This window comes from Stegastes partitus, unplaced genomic scaffold, assembly GCF_000690725.1.
Source record: "Stegastes partitus isolate 25-593 unplaced genomic scaffold, Stegastes_partitus-1.0.2 Scaffold143, whole genome shotgun sequence".
Lineage (NCBI taxonomy): Eukaryota > Metazoa > Chordata > Actinopteri > Pomacentridae > Stegastes > Stegastes partitus.
The window spans coordinates 528,731-554,874 of NW_007577874.1; the positions used below are offsets into that span (position 1 = coordinate 528,731).

Genomic DNA, 26,144 nt, shown 5'->3' on the forward strand with positions numbered 1-26,144 from the left:
TGTAATAACAAAAATCTAAACTATTTAAAGTCGCTGATGCAGGTAAAATTGGTGTCATATATAATATCAACTGAATCTGGAAGCAGGTCCCAGAATCAGCTGATTTTTTAAAAAAATCTACAGTAACGTCAGTATATTTAGAAAAGGTTTTACTTTCATACGATGAATATTGTCAGTGTAAAGGTCCTTCAGGCTCACAGCGTGGGTTGAAGGTGTGCACTCTTTAATTTGCATTGCTTTTTCCAGTATTTTTTTTAGCCTCATAAGTACAAGACGCACATAAGTACCTAAACGCACAAGAAAACACACGTGAGTTCTGTTAAAAAATGCAGCCGGGTGGAGGTAAAACCAGACGTCTGTGTCTCATGGGCTGTACAGTTATGAGGCTCCGAAATGCTGAAAAATAACACGATTGAAAAAGCACATGATGTCCTCAAATGGCCTAAAAATCCTATGAAAAGGTAGAACTGTGCACGGTTTGGCTCAATGTGCTCAAAGTTATGTCACATAAAAGCTCTCCTGTTTGGCTCAGGTGGGAGGAACTGATTTCATGCAACGTCCCAGTCAGCCATTGATTACCAGCTGTTTTACACTGATTCCGTCCAGTTCTTCCTGGAGCGCCTGCCTCGGATCCTGCGGATGTCCCGCCCCGCGGAGGCGGAGCCGTACTGGGACGGAGCGTTGCCGCGGCGGTCCAGCTCGGTGGGCTACATCGCCACGGCGGAGGAATACTACAGCGTCAAGTCCCGCAGCGAGCTGATGTTCGAGAAGCAGTCGGTGAGACACGGGCTGACGACGAGGACAACACACGCCGCCGGTACCAACAGAACTATCAGAACCCGCTGGTCTTAAACCCGAAAGAAGCAAATACTTAGTCTGGTCACTGAGATTTATTCATTTATTTAATTGTGTGTGTGCAGTGGTGAAGCCGCAGGAGGACGGAGGCGTGACGGATCAGCTGTACGCCGAGATCAAGCCGGCTGTGGACGGAGCGAACTACATCATCAAACACATGCACAACAAGAACGACTACAACGAGGTGAGAAAGACTGTTGACCGAGCACCTCCTCAGCTAAAGCACGGGTCAAAATGCTAAATATATGTTAGCATATGTTTGTGTTCTTTTGCTGTGCAGGTGAGAGATCTATTCAATAATTACACTTTTCTTTTACAGCCTCGACAAAAGCTGAGCACAATAACCTCTGTGGGACCGTTAGCATTGCACTGCATCAGTTTTTCTTTAAGCTCGGCCTTTTGATTATGTATTACGATGCACAAACCGTCCATGATGTCAGCCAGAGGTTTCCTATAAAGTCGTTTTTGAAGTTTACCCCTCGTACAGTTGTCTTGAACCTGGAAATTAGCTACAGAGACCAAAACAGTCTTTTGTTTCAGGCTGTAAACATGTTTATTTCCGCTGCGAAGTTGGACATTTTAACATGGAGGTCAGTGGGGACTGACTCGTTTTGGAGGCAGCCCCAAGTGGACATTTGAGGAAGGGCAGCTTTCGGCATTTCTGTGTTGGCTTCATTTTTCAGCTCTGGACGTTGCTGCCTGTTTGAAACCAATAAACTCTCTGCAGCTTCTTCTTCTTCACATTAAATTCAGGACTCCTGACTAACTTTTTACATCGGCTGCATTGATGCATCTAACTTTTGCCGATGCACTGACGTTTTTTGAGCACACGTTTGGGAACTGAATAATACATTCTACTTTTGTTGTCAGTTCCCTTACATTTGAAATTCATAAACCGTTATGGACACGTGTTTTTGTTTGTCATAAGGTTAAATTTGGATGCCATACAGAAAGTAAGAGTCACAAATATATCAACAAATTGTTGACGCAGCAGGAGTAAAATAGATTAACTCTGCTGCATGCTGAGACAGACTGACACTTAGAGGTTACACATGAATCTGCAATCATTCCCCTAAAAAAAACACAATTCTCANGGTGCTGGTGTGGCAGAAGTATCTTCCTTCATCCTGAACCTTCACTCCTGTCAGCTGCAGTGAGGCGTTTCCTCTGGAGATCTGCTCCTTGAACAGTGATGTTCTGTTTCTGTAGAGCTGATCCTGATGTCCAAGCTGGTCTTGGTTCTCGTAGTACGAGTGGACACGACGTCCTGTTGTCAAATGAATCCAGCGGATTACAACGTCAGTGCCGACCTGGAAGCTGCACGGTAAGATGCATCTCTCCATAAAACCACAGGACACCTCAGTATCTGCAGTATCAGGTAAAGACCATGTTAGTGAGAGACTCAGACCTGCATCAGAAACACACTTAGATTTAGTTGTTGAGCAGCTTTTGTCCCTTCACTTACTGAGAATTAATAATTACAACTAAACAATGTAAATATAGAATGTAGAATATACGGCAAATATAAAGCAAATCTGTAAAATGAGTTTTCATGAGTTCAGGTCCTTCAGTCTCCAGTTTCTGATTCCTGAAACTTCAACAAGTTTAGATTCATAAATATTTCTGGGAGCTGAAGCTGGAAAGAGACGATAAAATCCAAAACCTCCTTTAACACACAAACTAAATGTTGAACTGGAGGAATATTTGTTTAAATGTTTTGTTGCAGCAGTTTACAGCGACTGAAAACTGGAACGTCAGATACATACTGGTAGGACTTAATGAGCTCAGTGGAATGTAAAGATAAATAACAAGCAGCATGTAAATAAAACTCATCAGGCTTTCTGTCAGATTGACTGAATGTTGGTTTTTCCATTAGATTTGTTGACAGCAGGAGAAATAGAAAATATAATCAGGTTCATCTTTTCAAGGTCCAGTGTGTCGGACTGAAGGGATCTATTAGTAGAAACTGAATGTTATCTCCTTAATTCCTGATATAACTTGATATAACTACATTATAATATCATTATTTGTGTCTGATGGGGAGAAACTGTCTCAGTTGGTTCTCTCTTCCACCTCCAGACCTGCATCAGAAACACACTTAGATTTAGTTGTTGAGCAGCTTTTGTCCCTTCAGTTTGCAAGAATTTCTACATAAACTAAATAATGCTACAGAGCGCTCTGCAGCAAATGAGAACATCACCAAGAAATATTTGTCTTGTGAGGAGAAATCGTTCAGTCCATCTCAAATCATGTAATTTTTTACAACAATCTCTGCTCAAGCAACTCAGATTTTATTGACATTTTGAGAGTTAAAAATATGGATATTTGAAAAGATATTTGTTAAAGTTTAGCTGAAGATATCAGATTCCTTCCCAGAAAAATGTATAATTTTAAATTGCCTATCAACCCACTTTGAGGATATTTTTCTAACATTGAAATTTTAGGACATGTTTGAACACGGATGTAATAAAGATAAAGGTATTAAACATTAAAGTCTGAATCAATGTCATGTCATCATGTCATTGATTCAGGATTTGAAGATCAAACATTCTCTGATTATGACTGAGAGTTGAAAGATGAAAAAAATAAAGACTCCATCAAGAAAAGTCCCATTGTTGAGCACAAATTAACAAAAAAAAACATGATGATGAAACTGTGAATCGTATGTAACCAGTTCAGACTATAACTGATTGATGAGGGATGACTCGTTGTGCCACAAAATAGAAAAGTATTGGTCGGCAGTCTGATCTAAGTAGAAGAGAGTTCTGGAGTTTAAAAAGTGTTTTTCAGATTTGACAGTGTTCTTTTTCTATATGCACATATTTGTCCTTCTTTGACCCCTGTGTAGACATAAATCTTGGTGTGGAGCCGACTTGTCACGTAGTTTTGTGGGATTTGTTTTTGAATTATCACTGCATGAAGTCATTAGAATGACGTCAGCATAACATAACTAATTCACAGATCTGTAGGGATAGTGGAAATGTTCTTGCCTTGACACATATTTAGTGATGTATTTAACACTTTAGTAGTACATTTATTCTCTTAATCGTTGTGGAAACTGTTTGATACGATCAAATTCATTCTCTTGCTTTGTTTTCCATTGAGAATGAACTTGTCCTTCAAGACCAAAGTCACAGCTGGACTCTGTGCAGAAAGTTAAAAGTGTGCGTTCATGTACAGTCAGAGCAACTTCTGAAGAGTTTCCCTTCAAGCATCTCTTCCTCTACGTAATAGAGCAATGCTCTGAGGTGATTCTGTGACTGAAAACAAAGTTATATGCTTGGCTTTAAAAATTATTTTGTTATTTTATTTGCAGAACCATTTTCAAACTCCAGAACTTCGTTCTAATTGGTTAAGTTTTTCTAGCAGTGCTTCTATTGTTGTGGTAGAACTTGACAAACCTGCTCAGTGGGTAACGACCTGATCTAACGGTTATCAACAGTGACTTCTGCATTATTAATGTTTTTGTTTATCCATTTCAACTCACCCATATTGAGAGACTGGTTGATCCAGTGTTGCAGATTGTACATCGTGTTATGAGGAGAAATAACGATGAAATGTCAGGTTTTTAGATTCAATGTTTCCTGATGTGTTGATGTTCAACAGCCTCAAATTTGAATGTGTGAAAAAATGTGTTGAAAGTGGGTTGAAGGGTATTAAAAATGTATATATTTCTGAACGTATTTGATATTTGAAACAAAACGTGTGAACATGCCTTTATAAATATCTACTTTATATGCTACAAAAAGTTCCAGAGACCAGATGATTGAGTAGAAAATGTCAACATGTGGTAACCTGAGATGGACTGACCCAGAAGGTTATCTGCTCTCAGATGTGACTGATCTTGTCTGTGTGGAGGTTTCATCATTTTCTGAAGCTGATCAAGTGACTGCTGGTGGACGTAAATGCAAGCAGCTCTTTCTCTCTTTGGAGACGTTATGGATCCTGCTGCTGTTTGATAGAACAAAGACTCCTACAAACCGTCAGTGAGGGCTTCATTCAGCAGCACTGAGCCGCTTTTTATGAGTTCCTCTTGAGTTTTTCCATCAGGATCTCCGTTATGGACGAGACCTTTTTTAAAACCACATGAAAGTGTCTTGTTTCGACTTTTCAACTAACAACAACAAATGTTTGATCAAGGTGCACTGGTTTTGTGAAGCAGGAAGATCTGATAAGTAGTTTTCAGAAAAGTTTATTGTAAACTCCTGCATCCAAAATAAGGAGAAAAAATCTTGCAGTAATGTGAACTGAGCAAAGTTTAAGCGTTCACTCACCTCCTCTGGAAACAGTCAGCTTCCACAGAAGCATCACCAGAAACATAGAACATGATATGCTGCTCATATTCCTGCAGGTTTAATGTTAGAAAACAGATGTGAACAGAAAAGTCTGAATTTCTAAATCCTGCCATGAAGGAAGATGTTCAGCTGGTGAGAAGCTTCACTCTCTGGCCGTTATAGTTCCCACTCCTCTTCCAGTGTGATCCACAGCCTTCAGAAACTTTTGAAGAACTCATAAACTAACCGTTGTTCATCTGAAATTAGACCAATTTTTCAAATAACTGTGTTGGTTGGTCAAACATCCAGCGATCTGCCTCCAAACCAAACTCATCCGATCAGCTGCAGGCAGGAAAGTTTGTGCCACAAAATCCAATCCATGTGTTCTGTGGGAGTCTTACGCGTCGCAGATTAGATCTGGACAGTAAACACTGAACTTCATCATAGTCAGTAGACGGGGAATCTATTAGTCCAACGTCCTGCCCCAACATGTGTGGAATGAAGTGAAAAAATAGGCAAGTTCAAAGCTGCAGAGTTGAGAGGAGGTGGTGTCTACTTTTTATCAACACGTCACATAAACCCCTCAGAGTTCCACTTCAGGTGACTTCTTTGTGATTGCTGGTGATAAACACACCACTAAGGTTTACCACTAATTTAATTATTAGTGCTGTTTAAAATAGATTTTTAAAATTATTATCATCAGACTGCATTACGTCTGACAGTTTGTGTGTGTCGAAGGTGATCAGTTTCAGACTTTCCAACAGTTTATAAAGAAGTTAAGCATCGCTCCATATCAACATAGAAGTGATGCACACATGAATGCATCAGTAATAATTTTAGTACAGGAAAACACGTGTTGTCACAGCTGCTTCAAGTCTCTGACAAACTATTAACACAAAATAAAGTCAGAGAGGAAAACTACATTCTTTCATTGAATTTAAGCTTTTGTGTTTTTGAGAATCCAGTTTTTTGAATTCATTCATTTTCTGCACAGCTTTAATGCAGCAACATGTCCGTTTGGTTTTAACAGGATTATTTGGGTCTTTTACTATTTGCTCTCTTCTTGTTCGTGAGAATGTCGGCGTCACTTTTCCTTCACATTTTTACAAAAATAACTTCAATGAAACAGCAGAACTTCAAAAAATCTGAAACTGAAGCTTGAAGGACGCAGTACGGTGACAAAAACTTCCTGGATATGTTGAACCTGTTTCTTAGTGCACAGCTCAGACCTGGATGTTGAGTTCTGAGGTTTACATGTGATCACACTTGATCTGATGCTACATTTACTGTGGATAGATTAGTCATAAAGCTGTTTTAAAAAAATAGAAACCGTCCTCTGACCTCAGGTGCCTACCACTTCATCTTTTCATGTCACACCAGAACACCAGCTATAAAGTTTCCTGTCTGACAATGTGATTGAAATTTCAACCACTGAACTGTAGAACAGGAAATCTTTAGACGATGGTAGATTTTTTTGCTGCTGCTGTTGGACGCTTCGACTTCTTTGTGCTACAAACAAACCAACGAGCAGCTCGTTTGGAAACTTTCTTTTATTACAGAAACACCAAAATGTGTTTCTGACAACATCTGAGAAACAAACTGCTCAGTCTGTCTTTGTTTTAGGTCAATAATCTTTAGTTTAAAAGTTTTTCAGTAGTTTTCAGACGCTGCGGATCACGTTGGACCCTCCTCATTTTTAAATGAGGTTCAGTCATTGTGACGCAGTTTCTTGATTTCAGTTTGTGGTTTGTGACTGGACAGTAACCTACAGAACATGTTGACAGCAGGAATCTAAAGTTCAGTCTTCACCGTTTAGATCTGAAACGTGACACAAATCAGGATGATGATGAGGATGAAGGTTTCTATGTTTCTGCTGATGTTTCTGTGGATCCAGACTGTTTCTGGAGAAGGTGAGTGAACAGCATTCTGTCACTGAAACATGTTTTCTGTCACATTGTCTTCGATGCAGCAGTTTATTCTGTGTTTACAACACACAGCTCTGATAGCAGTGATTTCACAAACCAGGACTCTCAGGATGTTGTTGTTGTGACAAAAGTTAAAATGTCAAAGCAACAAACTTTAATGTGGTATTCTGGGTTTTTATTTGTACGTCGGAGTATTAGGGCCATATGAAGAAAAATATTTCACCACAAAGTTCGAGAATAAAGTCGTAACATTTAAACCAGTTGTTTTACAAGACGAAGTTGTTAAAATGAGGGTCGTGCAGAAAAGAAGAGGTGGTTGACTCGTCCTTTAAATCGGAGGAGGCAAGAGTCACCCATTCCTCTTCTTTACCGTCTGCTTTGTTGGAGGATCAGCTCTGGTCCTCAGGACACAAACAAACAGAATTAATTAAATGAACTGATTTTTTCTTGTTACAGTCAGTTTTAAACAGCTGAGCTCTGAGTTGGTTTTAATAATAGTGGAGGACAAAGTCTGAATGTTCATGTCTCATCGTGTACGAAAGAAGCAAAAGAAAACAGGAAACAGGAACTTGTGGTTGACATGAGGGTGTGCACTCATGACGAGTTACAACACAGTTTGTTTCTGACACTTTGGCAGGTTAAAGGTAACTGTGCTGTACAACTGAACATCAGAAGTGTTTCTAACAAATAAAACAGTTTGAAGAATAACAACACACAATATAACATTGTTTAGTTGTAATGATTATTTCTCAGTAAGTGAAGGGACAAAAGCTGCTCAACAACTAAATCTAAGTGTGTTTCTGATGCAGGTCTGAGTCTCTCACTAACATGGTCTTTACCTGATGTTGCAGATGCTGAGGTGTCCTGTGGTTTTATGGAGAGATGCATCTTACCGTGCAGCTTCCAGGTCGCTCCTCATGTCGTCATCCACTGGATTCATTTGACAACAGGACGTCGTGTCCACTCGTACTACGAAAACAAAGACCAGCTTGGAAATCAGGATCAGCTCTACAGAAACAGAACATCACTGTTCAAGGAGCAGATCTCCAGAGGAAACGCCTCACTGCAGCTGACAGGAGTGAAGGTTCAGGATGAAGGAAGATATCAGTGTTTCATCAGCACCTTCAGGAGAAACCAGGATTCATTGATCAACCTGAAAGTTGACGGTATGAGAGAAATACAGAAAACCATCAACTAGTTGGTGTTTTCTTCATGTTCAGAGCTTTCTGTATCAGTACCTGTGTGTAGCTGCAGTTCTCCAGTTTGTCCTGTAGGTGGCAGCAGATAAACACAATGAATGAAGCTCTTTGTTGCTTTGACTCACTGCTCTGGAGTAGAATTAGTAGTAGTATCAGTAGTAGTGCTGTGTGGAGCTACATGCAGGAAATATGTTGTTTAGTCGTTAAATTTAANTTGTTTCACTGTCAACTTTAAACTGAGGAAATAAATCTATTTAAAACATATCATCTGCCAAAGACAATGTTCTATTTCATAGTTTTAAAAAGTGAAGTTTACCAGTTGTTCCTTTGCTGATGCTCCACCTCATCCACTGCACGATTCATTTAACAACCACATGAAGACTTTAACTGGCTCCATTTACTGCATTCAGACTTCATTCATGAAGATTGAGCTTCCTCTTTGCTTCTCTCCTCCTCATATTTCACCTCTGATAATAAACTCAAATGCTGCTGCTCAAACACCCCCAACAGTGTTTCCTTCTACTGTCCTGGTTCTCTGCTGCACCAACAGCCCTTCAGCTACTGAAATCTTTACATATCTGCTTCCTTTAATAATGTAACAGAGAAAGTGGAACAGTTTCAGTAAAGATTATGTCATGAGATAAAAAAAAAAGCTTGTTTCAGATTAACTGGTGACATTCAGTCAGCGAGGCAGCTGTTACAGCGGCAGTGTAGCTCGTAGGTGACCGTGCCGACGCCTGTTAAAAAAAACCCCACAAACGTCGTTAAACTCTTGCAAAATGTTCTTGCTGTCAGTTTTATCACTGGTTCCACTTATCGCTCTTTCTCTGATGTGAGTCAAGGTTGTTCAGCCTGAGCCGCGGTGGAGTCACAGTCTGACCAGATTAACTAAACACGTTCCAGTTTAACTGGCGATCCAAGTTAACTGACGACGTTTGCTGTATTTACCCTCCAAATGATCCGTTTGCAGATTTATCCCGACCAGACCTGTGTGTGCGTGTGACGAAAAAGATGTGACATGACGAAGACCTCGTCGGCTAAAGTAAACAGTTAGTTAATAAAGTCTATATCCATGTCCATATCATCTACAGACAGCAAAATCAAACATGCTGACCGAAATAAAAAGACACGTATTTTTCAAGTCCGGTGTGAGGGTTCGAAACAACGTCATCCAGATGCAAAAGTGCAAATTCGGCGATTTACTAATTGTGCCACCAATCAGCTCGATTAAGAGCCCTTCTCATTCCTATAGATCATTTCTATTCTGTCAGGTGTTTAACACCTNCACCTTGCACCCCCAGCTATAAAACATAACTATCAAAAAAACAAACTATCGACAGACAGGACGATTAATTATTTGCTTTCTGCAGAACACAGTAAAAAAAAAAAAGTTCTGTTTCTGTAGAAATAACCAATTTCCCGTCGCTGCTTGCCGACTAATGCATCCACATATGAAACTAAATGCCAGTTTTTGACTTGTAGGTATTCTTCAGTTGTTGAACCGAATTGTGTGATTTGTAGGAGAAGGACAACTGGAGCGGTATCGCCCGGACGGTGGACCGACTCTGCCTCTTCCTGGTGACTCCGGTGATGACCTTCGGCACCATCATCATCTTCCTGATGGGAATCTGCAACCATCCTCCACATCTGCCCTTCAAAGGAGACCCGCACGACTACGCAGAGGAAAACACCCGGCTGCTGTAGCACACATTGCACTGCAGGTGTTTCTGTTGAGGTCACATCCAGAGGTTTGCTTTGTTATTCTTATTTGAAGACCGTTCCAGGTTCATGCAGTAGCCGTGTGTTTCTTCTCAACTTTAATTTGAAGTGAATAATCCAGTACACTATCCATTTTGTTTTGTTTGCGTGGTTTGAATAAACTTTTACTTTCCGACATCTTTGATTTTATTTTTCTTTCCTGTTGGTGTACAAAATCACTTTTAAATATTTGCCTCCACTGATTTCAGAAGTTGAGCGCAAGTTCGGCGATGACTCCTTAGGTGATGAATAAAAATGCTTGAAATGTCAAATATGTTTTAAACTTTGAGTGTTGAAAATGTCAGTGAGATATGAGGGATGGAAACGGCTGATCTAACGGCTGATTGGTTTAGAAGTTTGTTCAACAATATGATGTTTGACAGAAACGTTTTTGAGGTTTAGATTTATCTGTGTGATTGCGAAGGTCTGTTCTGGCGCAGAACATGTGATTGTTGGTGACGTTTATCAGTCAGAGAGGCTGAAAACATTCACACATCACAAACTAAACACAACGTCTAGTTTACTGTTTTTTAAAACTGGGCTGGTTTAAAAGGGAATCGTACATGTGAATCCCCGACAGTGCAAATATCTGATGAGAGCTCTTGTGTTGTATTTGTGTCTACTGCGTTATTTTATTCATCGTTTTACTTTATTTCTGTCATTTAAGAGGAACAGATGATACGCAGCAGTACGCTGATCTAATGAACGTGAGAATTCATGTGAAACTGAGATCTGTCCCCTGACTTACGTCTAAACCATTCTACTGCTGGAAAAGATAACTGTAATTGGATTTTTTTTAAAAATTTTTTTTAAACATCTAAATATGCAACTTTCTTACACAGAGATGAGTTTTTAGAAGTTTCTTCAACAACCAGACAGGATCTTGAAAGTACAGCTACAGCGGAAAAATGAATTCAGCAAATCTGTCTGGGTGAGTCTCATCCTGCCGATCTTGTAGAGTTTTAAGTTCATCAGATGAACGGCAGCCATGTTGGGTTTCTTCTTGTGTTCCTGTTGGCTGTTGCTAGGCAACAAAGGCAATGCAAATTAAAACAAAGGGGAGATTCCAGAAAGAATCTGTGTGCATGTGGTAGAGCTGAATTTGTTGTGCTGGACAGGGAATGAGACAAACCCTTAAAAACTTGGGTTTGTTGTCATAAAGACAACAATGGTACCACGTGAACAGACCGTGTATGTTAGAAATGACATATGTGTGTTGGTTCCTATCAGGACTGATGTTGGTTACGAATGTGCTCCATGAAAGCAGAGAGATATTGGTAAATAATCATTTTGTGGCAGTGTTTTTGGTGCAGGTAATTTTGTCTTTAGGGTGCCTGGTGTGAATCAGTGAGCTAGTTTTTAAACATGACACTGCAAAAAAAGTATATATAGTTGAATGGAATCAGAATTGCAGCTGATTATTGACATTGTAGACCATGATGAGTCAGAAAAATCCCCTCAATCATTTTATACCCAGAAAATTATAATCTTTTTTTAAAAAATTTTTTTAAATAAATATAGCGGTGGCATCATCTAAACAAGCAGGTGCTTAAAGTATATAAATTCATTTGTGATTGTTTGAAAATATTGTTTGTCAGTGCTTTTGGTGCAGACATTTTTCTCTCAAAGATTCTTAATGTGAGGTTTGTTTGTTCTCAAAAAAAAATCTGTTGGAATCAATGCAGTTCAACACGTTGAAATATTCTAGAGTCAGTGAGTCAGTGAGTGAGTGAGTTAGTCAGTGAGTGAGTCAGTGAGTCACATGACAGTCACATGATGTCACCTGATGATGTCACAACATCTTGCCTTTGATGCTTTAGAAGGTTACCAGCCAATAGACAGATAGACAGATAGATAGAGAGATAAAACTTTATAGGTACCTTTGGTAAAACCCTCAGGGAAATTGTTGTACAAGCAACACCAAGACAACAGTAGTAACAATGATAATCATCTGAATTTACTTTCGTGACGAATCAACGCGACACTCAGACAACGCCTCTCTGAAGAAGTTTGAAACGGACCGAATCATTCTTGTGAAAGAACAAGCGTTTACAACAAATCGATCTGAAGTAACAATGGACAACGATATCTGTGAATTGTCATTGGTCGACACCATCTGCCTCTCCAGAGAGGACATCCAGCCCATCGTGCAGACATCTCTGGAGAGACTCTCTTTGCTGCACTGGTGCATGCTGGCTGATGGGACCTATGACGCGTCCACAACAATTGCACTAGTTGACATGATCACTGATATCATTAACACTCTTTCTACAGAGATACTGCAGGCATTTTTTCTTAAGCTCACCCATGAATCTCTGGCTGATATTGGGAGGCTCAGGATATCCCTGGGAGACTCCATCTCCGCCAGCTTTGCTGGTTTCCTCACCACCCCACAGGACAAATCTCCCAGTGCTGCAGTGCTGACAAAGCTGATGGAAATGGAAGTTTCCCAGAGGGTAAACTCCATTCTGTCTCTGGCCGTCAACAGCTCTGTTTGGCCATCAGAACCCGCTCATTTTGTTTGCAGCTCCAAGATCAGCTCAACGACTCTTAGTCACATGGTGCTCCACACTGCTGCATGTCTAAAAGAATATGCGGTGAGGCTGTGCACCCTGTGCAACAGTCATGTGAATGATTCCCGTGTCTCTAAGACGAGCATGAAAAACATCAAGTCCAGCAACCCTTCAGCAACTTGCACTGTGAAGACCATTCTCAAGTCATGGTCTACAGAGAATGTTATCACTGGATACATCCCTATGTCTCACAATGTGGCGTTTGACATTTTCCACATTGTGACGAGTGATGTGGAATATTGTAAGTCTGGAAGTGGAGACCAACTACCCAAACCTCCCTGTAACACAAGCTTGATCACCAAAAAAGTGAGCAACCTTTTAGGCACAAAGGCTTTAAAACGTACCACTGATGCCCAACGAAAAGCTCGCCAACGCTGTCGCCTTTCCAACACTGCCAAAGACCTGTTGGACAAAATGGTGGCAGACCAGGAGACCGGGTTAAAGAAAGAAGATCCAGAGTTCCTCATGGATCCCAAACCTGAGCTCAGTCAGTCTTCGGTCAGAAGCAAAGGCTCCAAGGAAGCTGCTGAATACCTTCTACCAGGTGTTCCAGAGTCCTCCAGGTCTGTTCCTGAGTGTAAGAAGTCTAACCTGCTGCTTTGCTCAGAGCAGCGACTGGAAGAAATGGCTCCAAGTGAGGAAGTGTCTGAGGCTCTGACCAATGTCGAAGAACTCATGTGCAATGACGATGAGGAANCAACATGTTTGTTGTATCAGCTCAGATGATGATCTCAGTCAGAGTTCAACAACATCCATGAAATGAAAACATGAAAGTGACTGAAATGAAGATAAAAGAGAAAATCAGATGAAGGAATCATGATTGATGTGAAGGTTCATTCTGCTCTTTATACTGAAGGAGAATACATCGTGTTTTGGTTTTTATGTTTATATATTTTTGGTGATAAATATGATTTTATTGTATTTGCAGGTCTGTTAAACTTGAAGATGCAGGACGACCTTCAACTGAAGAAAAGTGCTACAACCTGAACAACAGTGTTAAACCTCAGTCAGATGAACTTCAGTCCAGTCTGGTCACTCTGAGGTTTGAATGTAAAAATGAGTGTAAGTTTGAGCAAATGATGGAGAAGAAGTGGGAACAAAGAAGGGTTCAAGGAAAACGAACCTGAGCATCATTAACTGAAGGACTAAATAGTGCTGTGATGCTGTAAGTGTTGATGAGTTTGTACAGAAACACTGAAGAACAGCTTCAATGCTGAACTTTAGAGACAAACTCATTGTTGTTCTTCAGCTGATTGATTACAGACATGGACACTTTGACAGTGTTAGAAATCAACTTTCTTAGTTCTGGAATTTAAGTTGTTGGTTTAGTGTTGAGTGGATTTATCATTTTATTCTCATGAAGCTGTTTCCTTGTTGTCAGTTCTACAATTCTACAATTTCATTTAGCAGACGCTTTTATCCAAAGTGACGTAGATCTGAGAGCAGATGCAACACAAGCAAGGATCTAGTCAGAAGAAATCAATCTAGATAAGAGCCATAGAACAAATTCAAGTGTGATAATGTGTTGATGACAACAGCAGGCTGTAGGGAGGTCATAGGATTTTATAAACATTTTTGTTTGTTTGTTTCCAGTCTGTCAAGTGCAAAGGTGTTCAGTGAAGCGCTGCTCTTTAGTCTTTTCTTAAAGACTGAGAGGGAATCAGCAGATTGAACAGAGTTTGGTCCATCTCTGGGGAACCACAGAGGAGAAGAGTCTCGCTATCGACCTCGGCCCTGTTCTGGTGGTTGTATCAGGCAGCTTTTGTTGGTAGAGCGTAGTGAGCAGGAGGGAGTGTAGATCTGAATGAGAGAGTTCAGGTAGGAGGGAGCTGTTCTCGTTGTGGTTTTGTAAGCAAGTGTCAGGGTTTTGAATTTGATGCGGACAGCAACTGGAAGCCAGTGAAGCGATCTGAACATGTGCTGCCTCTGGCTGGTTGAAAACCAGCCGTGCTGCTGAATTCTGGATCAACTGCAGAGTTTTCTCTGTTGTAATTAATTCACTTCATGCAGATTTCTCACAGCGGCGGCCTGATAGAAGCCTGAAAATCTGTGAGTAGGAAACCAAAAGCAAAGGTCAGAACTGAGTTTCAGGAGATCAGTTTGCTGCTGTAGGACACAGGCTCAATGGAAATGTGTGAACTGATGATTTTAGTTTCTGATTTTACAGTTTTACAGCATTTTAAAACTTATATCCGTCTATAACAAAGCTTGTTTCCATGAGTTCACAGGTGTAGCTATCAGAGGACATGCAGGTACGTCTCCCTCAATATTCACAACATTTATCCCCCCAGTAAAAACATGAAGGAAGCCAAAGACTTATTTTGAAAACAGCAGCAGCCTGACATCTGCTGCACAGCTGTTAGTATCTGATGCTGCATTCACTGACACTTGGACATGAGAGTTTCAGTGAACGAATGTGACAAACTACTGACCAGATCTCAGGAACTTTTATGGTTAAATATTGTTTGTACCGTTTCACTGACGTCTTTTAATAGTTAATTGTTGAATTTCTACCTATTGATGCACATTTATCTGATGTTACTGTTACTGTGTTCTCTTGTTGTTTTCTTGTTTTGTGAGTTTCATAGATCATGTTTAAATTTCCTTCCAGAGTTTTTCTTCTGCTGTAGAATAAGCTTCAGTTGACGTCCTCCACTGACTGGAACAAGCACTTTACATTTTGATTTAGATTTCTGATAGAACAGATTATTTTCAATCCTGCAGTAAATGATTGTAAAATGACCTGAACAAAATATCACGGAAACTTCAGCTCATAAATATAACCAGTGATGGAATGGAATTCAGTTCATTTACTTAAATACTGCACTCAAGTATATATTAGAAGTACTTGTACTTGAGTTTCTCCATTTCCCTCCATTACATCTCAGAGCCAAGTACTCCAGTTTTTACTCCATTACATTTCACAGCTTCAGTTACTTTTCTGATTCTTCCAGTCCAGTGAAAACCACGTATCTCCAGATTTGTCGCTTTTTAGAATGTTTATATTTATGTTTCAGTAATATTTGCATTTATACTTTATTCTGACGTCTATTTGTGCCATTTGTGTTTTTGCTGAAAGCCGAAACTTCAGTCTGTAATTTTGTGTGTATGGAAGCGTATGCATGATGACAATAAGAAGGATTCTGATTCTGTGAATTAAATTATTTCTTTGATAAACTGAAAGAGTGACTGTTAGATGAGTTTTATTTCTCCTGGATCCCTGACCCCTAAAACAGCACTACATCTTCTAATGCAGCACTTGTTCTTGTCGTGGAGTGTTTTCAGGTGTTATTACTTTTACTTCAGCATCAGATGTGAAAACTTGTTCCACCACTAAGTGTCACCACAAGCCACTTATTTATCATCACTTCTGTCAGTCGTTCTGTTCAGGTCATTTTAGATCTTTGTAGAAAACAGAAGGATTCAGCTCTTTCTTCCTGCTTCTTTGTTTGATTGTGGAACGAGCCAAAGACATGCAGGTCGACACGATGAAGCAGGTTTTCACCAGAACAAATCATTGTATCGGTGAGGAAACACTTTTGGTCGCCACAGACGTGCAGCGATCGACCTGCAGACGTCACATGTTGGAGTAAATGCTTGAAAACTGCGTCTTTTTTTATCTGTGACTGTTTTATTCTGACAGTAAATGATTCAGTTTGTGTTCAGCAGAAGACGCTGCAACTCCATCGCTCATTTACTCTTCAGTCATATCTGCATTTAAACATATTACACAGTCGTTCCTGAACACTACATGCAGTCAGTTTTCATCCCAGGCCTTGGTTTGGTTGATGGGAGTTTTTTTTCTAACATTTAAACAGCACTGAAACGTTTTCACAACACTAAACAAACTGCTTTGTTATTGTTCCAAAGAGACTTACATGGAGAGTTCTCCACTAGTTTGAATAAACATACAATGTAATACAGAATAAACCCTCACAATGAGACAAACTGAATGTAGATATTGTGTTTCTCCTCATATTTCCCATCATGCCTTGAGGCTGTGCAGTCAGGAGGAGTTTCAACCTGTTTGATAAACACTGGAACTGGCTGAAAACTGCATCAGACGTCACTAAAATCAGCTCCACGTGCAGGATGATTCCAGGAAGACTAAATAAGAAACGTACATCAGTAAAACTTCTAAATATCATTAAATGAGAGCTGACTTTAGTGTTGCATCATCATCAAAAACAAAAAGATATTTCAATCAGGACTGACTTAAAAAAAACAACTGTATTTGAGAATATTTCAAATCATTTAAAGTCAAAAAGAATAAATAACTGGGTTGGTTAGTTTCATGTCCTGTTTTATTTTGGCGTGCTGCTTGTGTTTTCATCGTCCCTCCTTTGTCCCTGTTTCCCTCCTTTGTTGACGACCCTCATTAGTTTCACTTGTGTCTCGTCTCTTCAATGAGCTCTCAGTGTATAAATAGCTCAGCCTTTGCCTTGTCACATGACTGTTTGTCCTGATCTTCACCACTTCCTGCATGTTAGTCTGGGTTGTGCATGTTTTGTCGTTTGGTATCCACCTCCCTGTTACCTGCCTGGTTCTCCTCATGTTCTGCATCAGATTCTGGTTTGTGACTTTAAGTTTCTTGAATCCTGTCCGTCTCCCTGCCTTCCAGCCCTCGTGTTGTCATGATTTTCTGATGAGCCTCTTCACTGATGAACTCATCTTGCCCTGGATCACCAGCCCCTTTTCAGTCACTCTGTTTGTACACCTTTGTTAATCTTACCTGGATAGTTCTCTGTCCACAGAACGGTGCTTGTTATGTAGGTCTGCTTGTCATCGCTGAGTTCACAGGTGTATATTCCCTCCTGATGTGAAGATAAGTCCTGCAGTGTGATGTCTCCTGACTCTGACACATCCTTCACCTGCTGCCTCCACTCCTCTGAGACTGTGGAGCTGCCATCAGTCCTGCTCTGCTTCACCATCATCTGACTGTGGTTGAATCTCCAAACCAGGTCCGAGAAGGAAAAGTTTGAGGCAGCGCAGGTGATGATTGTTTCAGTTGTTGATCCAGTGATAGGAGCTGAAATGATGCAACACACAAACACAAGAATGGAGCAAGTAAATCATGTTTGAGTGGATTGTTGAGATGAGATGTTTGACTCACGGAGTTTCCTCCAAGCAGCTCTCCTCCTGTTTGTTGGAGTGCTGACGGTGCAGCTGTAGACCAGATCAGTGTGACTGTGTGAGAGGATGAGAGAACTACTGATGCTGTAAAGCTGCTCTTCAGTCTGCTGGACTGTGCTTGTGTTGTGGAGCTTGATGTTGGATGGAGGTGTGGTGGACCAGGTGAGCTCAGGTTGAGGGTAGATCCCCTCTGAGCTGCAGGTGATCCTGTTTTCTACCTGCTGGATGTTCACTTGATGGACTGGAGCTGCAAGAAAAGACCATTTAGATGCACACACAGAGTTACTCATGATTTGAGCTTAAATTTAACCACTAAACAACATATTTCCTGCATGTAGCTCCACACAGCACTACTACTGATACTCCTACTAATTCTACTCCAGAGCAGTGAGTCAAAGCAACAAAGAGCTTCATTCATTGTGTTTATCTGCTGCCACCTACAGGACAAACTGGAGAACTGCAGCTACACACAGGTACTGATACTACTGATACAGAAAGCTCTGAACATGAAGAAAACAAACAATTTGATGGTTTTCTGTATTTTTCTCATATCTTCAACTTTCAGGTTGATCAATGAATCCTGTTTTCTCCTGAAGGTGCTGATGAAGCACTGATATCTTCCTTCATCCTGAACCTTCACTCCTGTCAGCTGCAGTGAGGCGTTTCCTCTGGAGATCTGCTCCTTGAACAGTGATGTTCTGTTTCTGTAGAGCTGATCCTGATGTCCAAGCTGGTCTTGGTTGTCGTAGTACGAGTGGACACGACGTCCTGTTGTCAAATGAGTCCAGTGGATGACGACATGAGGAGCGACCTGGAAGCTGCACGGTAAGATGCATCTCTCCATAAAAGCACAGGACACCTCAGTATCTGCAACATCAGGTAAAGAGACACAGAGGATCAGTCCTGCAACAACTCAATGACTGTAAAAGAAAATGTTTTTAACGATGACTTTTTGACAATTTCCTGGTATCTTCCAGTTTTTCTCTGTTTTGTTCTATTACAGATAATAATGTGCACATTAATAGTTAGTCTGCATCCTTACAAATGCTGCTTTGTTCTTTTACAATGTTTGACAGCAAAATGGCTCTATTCCTACTGCTTTTACATCAGCAAGACATTATTTTACAGATAGTTACCATCATTTGAAAAAAAAAAAAAAAGTAAGGATTTCAGTCTGTTTTTAAAAAAAGCATAACAAAGTGCTGTTGTGGTCATAAAAAACAAGAACCCATTAGTTATCATGAGCTGTGGCACAACAGAGCACCAACATGTCATCACAGCACAATGAAGGTGGTTTTCTCCAAATGTTCTCCCTTAGACTCCTCAGGACGCTAAAGTAGAACTCTGAGGGAGGAATTCACAATAACAACCACGTGAACATCGAAGAAATGTGTTTGTTCTAAAAGTATTTATACTAAGGATTGATGTCAGTCATTGAACTTGTTCAGACTTGATTTTATCTGACTGACGGCATGAAAGTGAGACATTAAAAGTNTTTGTTTGCGTTTTCTTCTTCTGCTGTCAGATACGTTTCAACTTCAAGTTAAAACTTAAACAAAGAGAAAAACTCAAATTTAGAGGCCACGTTTAAAACAATAACACAATAATTGTGATTTGTTTGCATTTTCTTTTATTGTCAGATATGTTTCAAATTAAAACTTAAAACAGACACTCGATATGTTTTGACCTAAAATAAAAAATCAAATCAAACACGCCACAAACAAGTAAACTTAAGCTAAGTTTAAAACAATAAAAATGGATTTCCACTGTGATGTCCAGATGTTTCCAGTTGTTTTGTTTCTTTATTGCCGCCACAAATAAGCAAGATATGACAATTAAGTAGACTATTAATACCTACTGCTCCCATTTGCAGTTACCTCTACATCACTCCTATGCATTATGCTTCTACTTTGCGTCTCTACTTTGAGGTCAAAAAACTTTTTCCCTCAGATCATGCACACCTGGACTCATTGACTTGGCAGTAAGATGCACTTCCACTGGAAGCTGCCAGTGCTGCCCGCACTACAAACATGTATTGCACCAAAAATCACTGAATAAACAAACACAAATAAATGGATGTGACAGAAATGTTTCGACCTAAGATGAAAAATCAAATCAAATCCGCCAAAAACAAGTAAAAAACTTCATCTTCCATTAGCTATACAATGCTTATAACTCACTTAGGTCATGGGGGAGCTGGAGCCAATCCCAGTCAACTCAGGGCGAAGGCCGAGGACACCCTGGACAGGTCGCCAGTCTATCACAGGACTACACAACAACTACCACAACAGAATTCAGAGCAGCATGTTTTTGGACTTTGGGAGGACTCCGGAGAACCCAGAGAGAACTCACGCTGCATGGGGAGAACATGCAAACTCCACGCAGAAAGATCCCAGGCGTCCTAACCGGAACGCAAACCGGGTGACGGTGCTGACCACTGAACCACCATGCAGGCTCAAGCTTGTATTTTGTCTGTTGTTAGATGCATTTCAGCATCCAATTAAAACTTCAAACATACGTGCCATATTAAACGCACTTGAATTAAAAAAAAGTCAAAGTAAAAAGAACCAAAGAAATAAAAATGTGATCAGTCACATCTTGTATGAGGATTACAGCTTCCTGTGAGAGATACAAACTATAATCAGAGATCCTGTCAACATGTCTGAGAAAAAGCACGTTGCACAGTGAATTAATTACCACAAAGAAAACTGGCCCATAAGAAAACAGCTTGATGAGGAAAAAACATTGGAAAACATAAGACTTTCTATAAACACTACAAAACAAACACAATGAGTTTGTCTCTAAAGTTCAGCATTAAAGCTGTTCTTCAGTGTTTCTGTACAAACTCATCAACACTTACAGCATCACAGCACTATTTAGTCCTTCAGTTACTGAGGCTCAGGTTCGTTTTCCTTGAACCCTTCTTTGTTTCCATTGCTTCTCCATCATTTGTTCAAACTTACATTCATTTTTACATTCAAACCTCAGAGTTGACCAGACTGGACTGAAGGTCATCTGACTGAGGTTTAACGCTGTTGTTCAAGATTTGGTACATTTCTTCAGGTCCTCCATGTTTACCTTCAAGCTTTATCCGTCTGCAAATAGAAAGAAACAAAGTTTAGCACAAAGCACAAAAAACCCAGAAACAAACATAAAGACTAGAGAGCTCTCAATAGAGGGACATAGTTGAACACTGTATGAATGTTTACCTGATTCTGTGTTTGACTGTGCGCCTACTTAAGGATGAACTTGCATTGGTTTTGCCTTAAAATGATCCATCATGTACCAAGAGCTTAGTCTGTCATGTAGCACAGATGTTTTGCATGGCGGGGAAGCGTTTTGCTGTAATGTACGCCTACAGTTAAGCTCCTAAGATTTATGACCTTGACCGTTCATTCAAGGTCAAATGTCACATCACCAATATGGTTCCTGTCTGATTGTAATAATAAACTACCTTTTCCAAGTTATAATGGATTTAAAATTTGTGATGATAGAAGACCTTCAGTGTGACCTTGACCTTGTCTCGAGGTCATATGTTACATCACCAGTTTATAGGCCTCGAATGTCTTCCTAAGTTACTGTACTAATACTACACTAATATTTATGTCTTTCTGTGCATTTTCAGTCAGACAGAGCTGTTTTTGGGAAATGCGACCTTTGACCTCTGTAGGTCACCAAAGCATTGATCCCAACATCTAATCACTCTAAGAAGGGACCATACCAGGTAATGTATGAAAGTTCAGGTTCAAACTCCTCTCCTGTAAAGCGCTAGACTGTTAACAGACAAAAAAAACAAAAACACACGGGCACGATTACTCTATAATTGCCCATCAATGGGCAACTATGATAACAAACCAAAACAGTTCCTTATTTATTGTCCTTCAGCATAAAGAGCAGAATAAAGCTTCACATCAATCATGATTCCTTCATCTGATTTTCTCTTTTATCTTCATTTCAGTCACTTTCATGTTTTCATTTCATGGATGTTGTTGAACTCTGACTGAGATCATCATCTGAGCTGATACAACAAACATGTTGNCAATACGACCGACCCCCTCGCTGCTGATGAACCCGCCTGCAGTAATGATACTGTTGATGACGATATTCAGCTTTTGAATATAAGCACTGTGGCGACAAGAGGCTCTGATGTCTGTCGAAGCTCGTTTTCTGCAGATAGTGACCTCGGAGCTGCTTCTGAACCTGAACATGCTGAAAGGTCAGATTTTTACCCGGAAAGGCCAAAAGATGAGACCAACCTCATCTCCACTCTGCTGGTGAAGGTGATCGTAAAATCCATAAAGAAATCCAGAGAGCTCATCACAATAGATGACTTCCAGGCCATCCTAAATCGACTATGGGACCTGCCGCTGGGTGACGTCGACGTCTCTGCTCCCAGAATCAGCAAAAATATGACCAAGTTATCCAAGGCCATGATGAAGGATCTTCACAAGGAGTTTGGCTCCCCAGAAAAGCTGCTGCAGGCAGCAATGGCATCAGAAGATCCGTCTTTTGATGACGCTGTCGTGAAGTTTCTCAGAATCCACCTGAATGCCATCAACAGTTCAACACCTAAGAAGTGTGCAGTCGCCAGGTTCTTTTCAGCCGTGGGAAGAACTTTGATGAAAGCCTTCAAGCGCCGCGTCTAAATCACCGCCTCCACCGTTTCTTTCACTCTTCTTTAAACACGGTGAAGGAGATCATTTAGCAGGTTCAGAAGCCGTCAGAACTTCTGTCTGAGCTGACCTGCAGCAGCTCAGATTAACAGACAGNCAGTGGGGGGCACAGGGGGGTACAACAGATATTTTTGGGGGGCCACGGAAAAGTGAAATAAATTAAAATATTATAACAATTAACTATTATATATATATGTTGTGTTGGTGGAGGGAGGGTGAAAGTGCAGGGGAGGACTGGACCGGTGATGAGGGATGATGAGTTGCACCTGGAGAGAGGCGTGTCTGAAAGGGAAGCAAGGTGTGAAAAGAGTGTGTGTGAGCAGGTGCGCGGCAGGGAGAGGTTCCTGTGGTAGGCAGGGCTGAGGGGACAGCATAGTGGGGAGATAGGAGTGCTTTTTGTCCGCTCTCCGGCCTGACCACGAGGCTCTCCAGGAGGCACGCGAGGTGTCTCAATCCGCTGGACCGGCTGCCACAACTGCCTCTGATAACGCTGGGACAGTTAAGTGGAGTTTTAACCAGTATTAATCACATTTGTTTTTCTTTATAGGGGTCACCTTTATAATGTTTGATAATAAACGTTCCTGATTTTAAACACAGCATTAATGGCTGTAGTACTGGGGTGGGAGACAGCTGAATGAGCTGAACTTCTTACCGTGTGTCCGCCTGTGGCCCCTGTGCGGTGGCAGTGACTGATGTTAGCTGCCTCTGTGTGTCCTGAGGGGGTGGAACTTCGTGCAGGGTGAGTGTGACAGCCCATGCGCTCACTTGGCTCATGCGGGCGCCATATAGAGGATGACAGGTCTCAGCCATAGACTGTATAAAAGATGGACGTAGCTACCGTGACGTATCCCGCTGGTTTCTGCACTGAGAAAATGAAGCCAGGGTTTTGCTTCTTCCTGGTTGACATCTTGGATTTTTGGAGCCAGTGACGCAAAAATCGTCAGAAAGGGGGGCGGAACCATAGGAGCAGCGATTGGTCAGACGGATTGAGAGGCGGGCCCTCTCTGCCCNAGCAGCATTAATAGCAGCAGCAGTAGGAGGAATCAGCCTTTTCGTGTTCTATAAAATGAAAAAAGGTAAGAAGATGTTCTTCCTTCACTTCAGAATTAATTTCTTGTATGTTGTTTGTGTTGATGATGTCTTCTGGACTCTGAACATTTCTCAGGTCAACAAGAAAACAACATCAGAAGGTCAAACGGTGAAGAAATAATTTTGGGTAAGTAGATGTTTAGTGTTGAACTTGTCTGCTGCACTGTGTGAACTACAGGATATGAGGGAACATGTTGAAGGAGAAAACTGTTGTCATGAAGTCAGTTTTCTGGGATGTTCCAGGAACATTTCCACCAGTTATTTCCAACAACATGTTTGTTGTATCAGCTCAGATGATGATCTCAGTCAGAGTTCAACAACATCCATGAAATGAAAACATGAAAATGACTGAAATGAAGATAAAAGAGAAAATCAGATGAAGGAATCATGATTGATGTGAAGCTTTATTCTGCTCTTTATACTGAAGGACAATAAGTAAGGAACTGTTCTTTTCATCTTTTTTGATAAATATGATTTTATTGTATTTGCAGGTCTGTTAAAGCTGAAGATTCAGGACGACCTTCAACTGAAGAAAAGTGCTACAACCTGAACAACAGTGTTAAACCTCAGTCAGATGAACTTCAGTCCAGTCTGGTCAACTCTGAGGTTTGAATGTAAAAATGAATGTGAGTTTGAACAAATGATGGAGAAGCAACGGGAACAAAGAAGGATTCAAGGAAAACGAACCTGAGCATCACTAACTGAAGGACTAAATAGTGCTGTGATGCTGTAAGTGTTGATGAGTTTGTACAGAAACACTGAAGAACAGCTTTAATGCTGAACTTTAGAGACAAACTCGTTGTTGTTCTTCAGCTGATTGATTACAGACATGGACACTTTGACAGTGTTAGAAATCAACTTTCTTAGTTCTGGAATTTAAGTTGTTGGTTTAGTGTTGAGTGGATTTATTTTATTCTCATGAAGCTGTTTCCTTGTTGTCAGTTCTCTCTGTTGTAATTATTCACTTCATGCAGATTTCTCACAGCGGCGGCCTGATAGAAGCCTGAAAATCTTTGAGTAGGAAACCAAAAGCAAAGGTCAGGACTGAGTTTCAGGAGCTCGGTTTGCTGCTGTAGGACACAGGCTGACTGGAAATGTGCAAACTGATGGACTTTAGTTTTTCCAGCATTTTTAAACTTCATTTGGTTTTCTGTTTGTGTAAATGTCTGTTTATCTGTCTGGTAAAAAAGCTGGTTTCCAAGAGGTAACCAAAGACTTTTATTTTGACAAATCCAGCAGCCTGACATCTGACTGTCACGGATGTCTTTTTACTGGTTAATTGTTGAATCTAAATATCTAAAGGCTTAGTACTGGGTTCTGGAGAAGCTGCTGCACCACTGCGCACCGCCATCTTATCTTGAGTCCAAATACAGAGAGGAGGTGGAACACCTGGTGCAGTGGTGCAGAGACAACAACCTCTGCATCAGTGTGAAGAAGACCAAGGAGACGGTGGTGGACTTCAGGAGGGACAAGCACCCTCCCCCTCCTCTGCACATCAGAGGAGCAGCTGTGGAAGTGGTCTCCAGCTTCAGATACCTGTGTGTGCACATATCCAGTGACCTCACCTGGAGCACCAACAACACTTCCCACCTGGTCAGGAAGGCCCACCAGTGCCTCTACTTCCTCAGGAAGCTGCGGAGAGCTTGACTTGGGAGCTCTGTTCTGAGGAGCTTCTACCATTGTATGGTGGAGAGCATCCTCTGCACCTGCATCACCGTGTGTCATGGCAGCTGCACAGCTGCTGAGAAGAAGGCTCTGCAGAGAGTGGTAAAGGCTGCAAAGAGGACTGCAGGGAGCAGCCTTCCCACCACCTCACACCTCTACTCATCACGGTGCAGGGGAAGGGGCTCTCCGCATGGTGAAGGACTCCACCCATCCTGCACACAGACCGTTTCAGCCCCTCCCCTCAGGCAGGCAGCTCAGGAGCACCCAGAGCGAAACCAGCAGGCACAGAGACAGCTTCTTCCCCGAGGCTGTCAGACTGTTGAACTGGAGCCATGCTCTGTAGCCTCACACCACCATCACACACGGACAGCACCATTAAACACTTTTATCCATAAATGTGCAATATTTTAAACACCTAAGTGCAATATTATATTACAGTCTCCCTCGCTGCTACACATGAAATGAAAAATACTTTATTTATCCCAGATAAACATATGTTTAGTGCTTATTTTTACTTATATTCTGCTCTTGTTTTTATGGTTTATTGTACTTATTTATTTGGCTTTTTCTTTTAAAAAATGGGACCTGAGGACTTATTGCGGTCCATGGCATGTGAATGTGAGCTGGCATGACAAAGTTCCTTGAATCCTTGAATTTCTAACTATTGATGAACATTTATCTGATGTTACTTTTATTGTGTTCTCTTGTTGTTGTTTTTTTTTCTTCTCATTTTGTAAGTTTTATACATGTTTAAATTTGTAAGACACTGAAAGATAATTAGATAATTTTCTGTTTGTTATTTTCAAACATTTGATCATGAAATTAGACTATTTCTGCTGTTTTAAATCAGCAAAAAACTTCAGTCAGTATGTAGATATCTGCTGTTATTTACAGAAAAAATAAATAAACAGCTGTTTTAGTGTTTTCCTGTTTTATTAAGTTACAGAAAATATCAAGTGAAATAACAGAAAAAAAGAAGCAATTTACATGTAAATTGTAA

At 40.7% G+C, this 26,144-nt stretch overlaps 1 protein-coding gene and 1 long non-coding RNA gene across 2 annotated transcripts in view; both read left to right on the plus strand.

Moving 5' to 3' along the window:
* The window catches only part of chrnd (cholinergic receptor, nicotinic, delta (muscle)), a 23,383-nt gene extending 13,234 nt beyond the window's left edge, over nt 1-10,149 (plus strand). Inside the window, exons 10-12 of the mRNA XM_008279082.1 lie at nt 607-817; nt 921-1,039; nt 9,775-10,149. Coding sequence (XP_008277304.1) covers nt 607-817; nt 921-1,039; nt 9,775-9,957 — 513 coding nt within the window. The 3' untranslated portion in view covers nt 9,958-10,149. The remainder of the gene's footprint in view (nt 1-606; nt 818-920; nt 1,040-9,774) is intronic.
* A 13,252-nt stretch (nt 10,150-23,401) lies between these two features.
* On the plus strand, nt 23,402-25,798 carry LOC103355331 (uncharacterized). Its single transcript, XR_520085.1, has 4 exons — nt 23,402-23,466; nt 23,556-23,606; nt 23,971-25,600; nt 25,637-25,798. It is a non-coding gene; the product is annotated as an uncharacterized LOC103355331 (long non-coding RNA).
* The last annotated feature ends 346 nt before the right edge of the window (nt 25,799-26,144 follow it).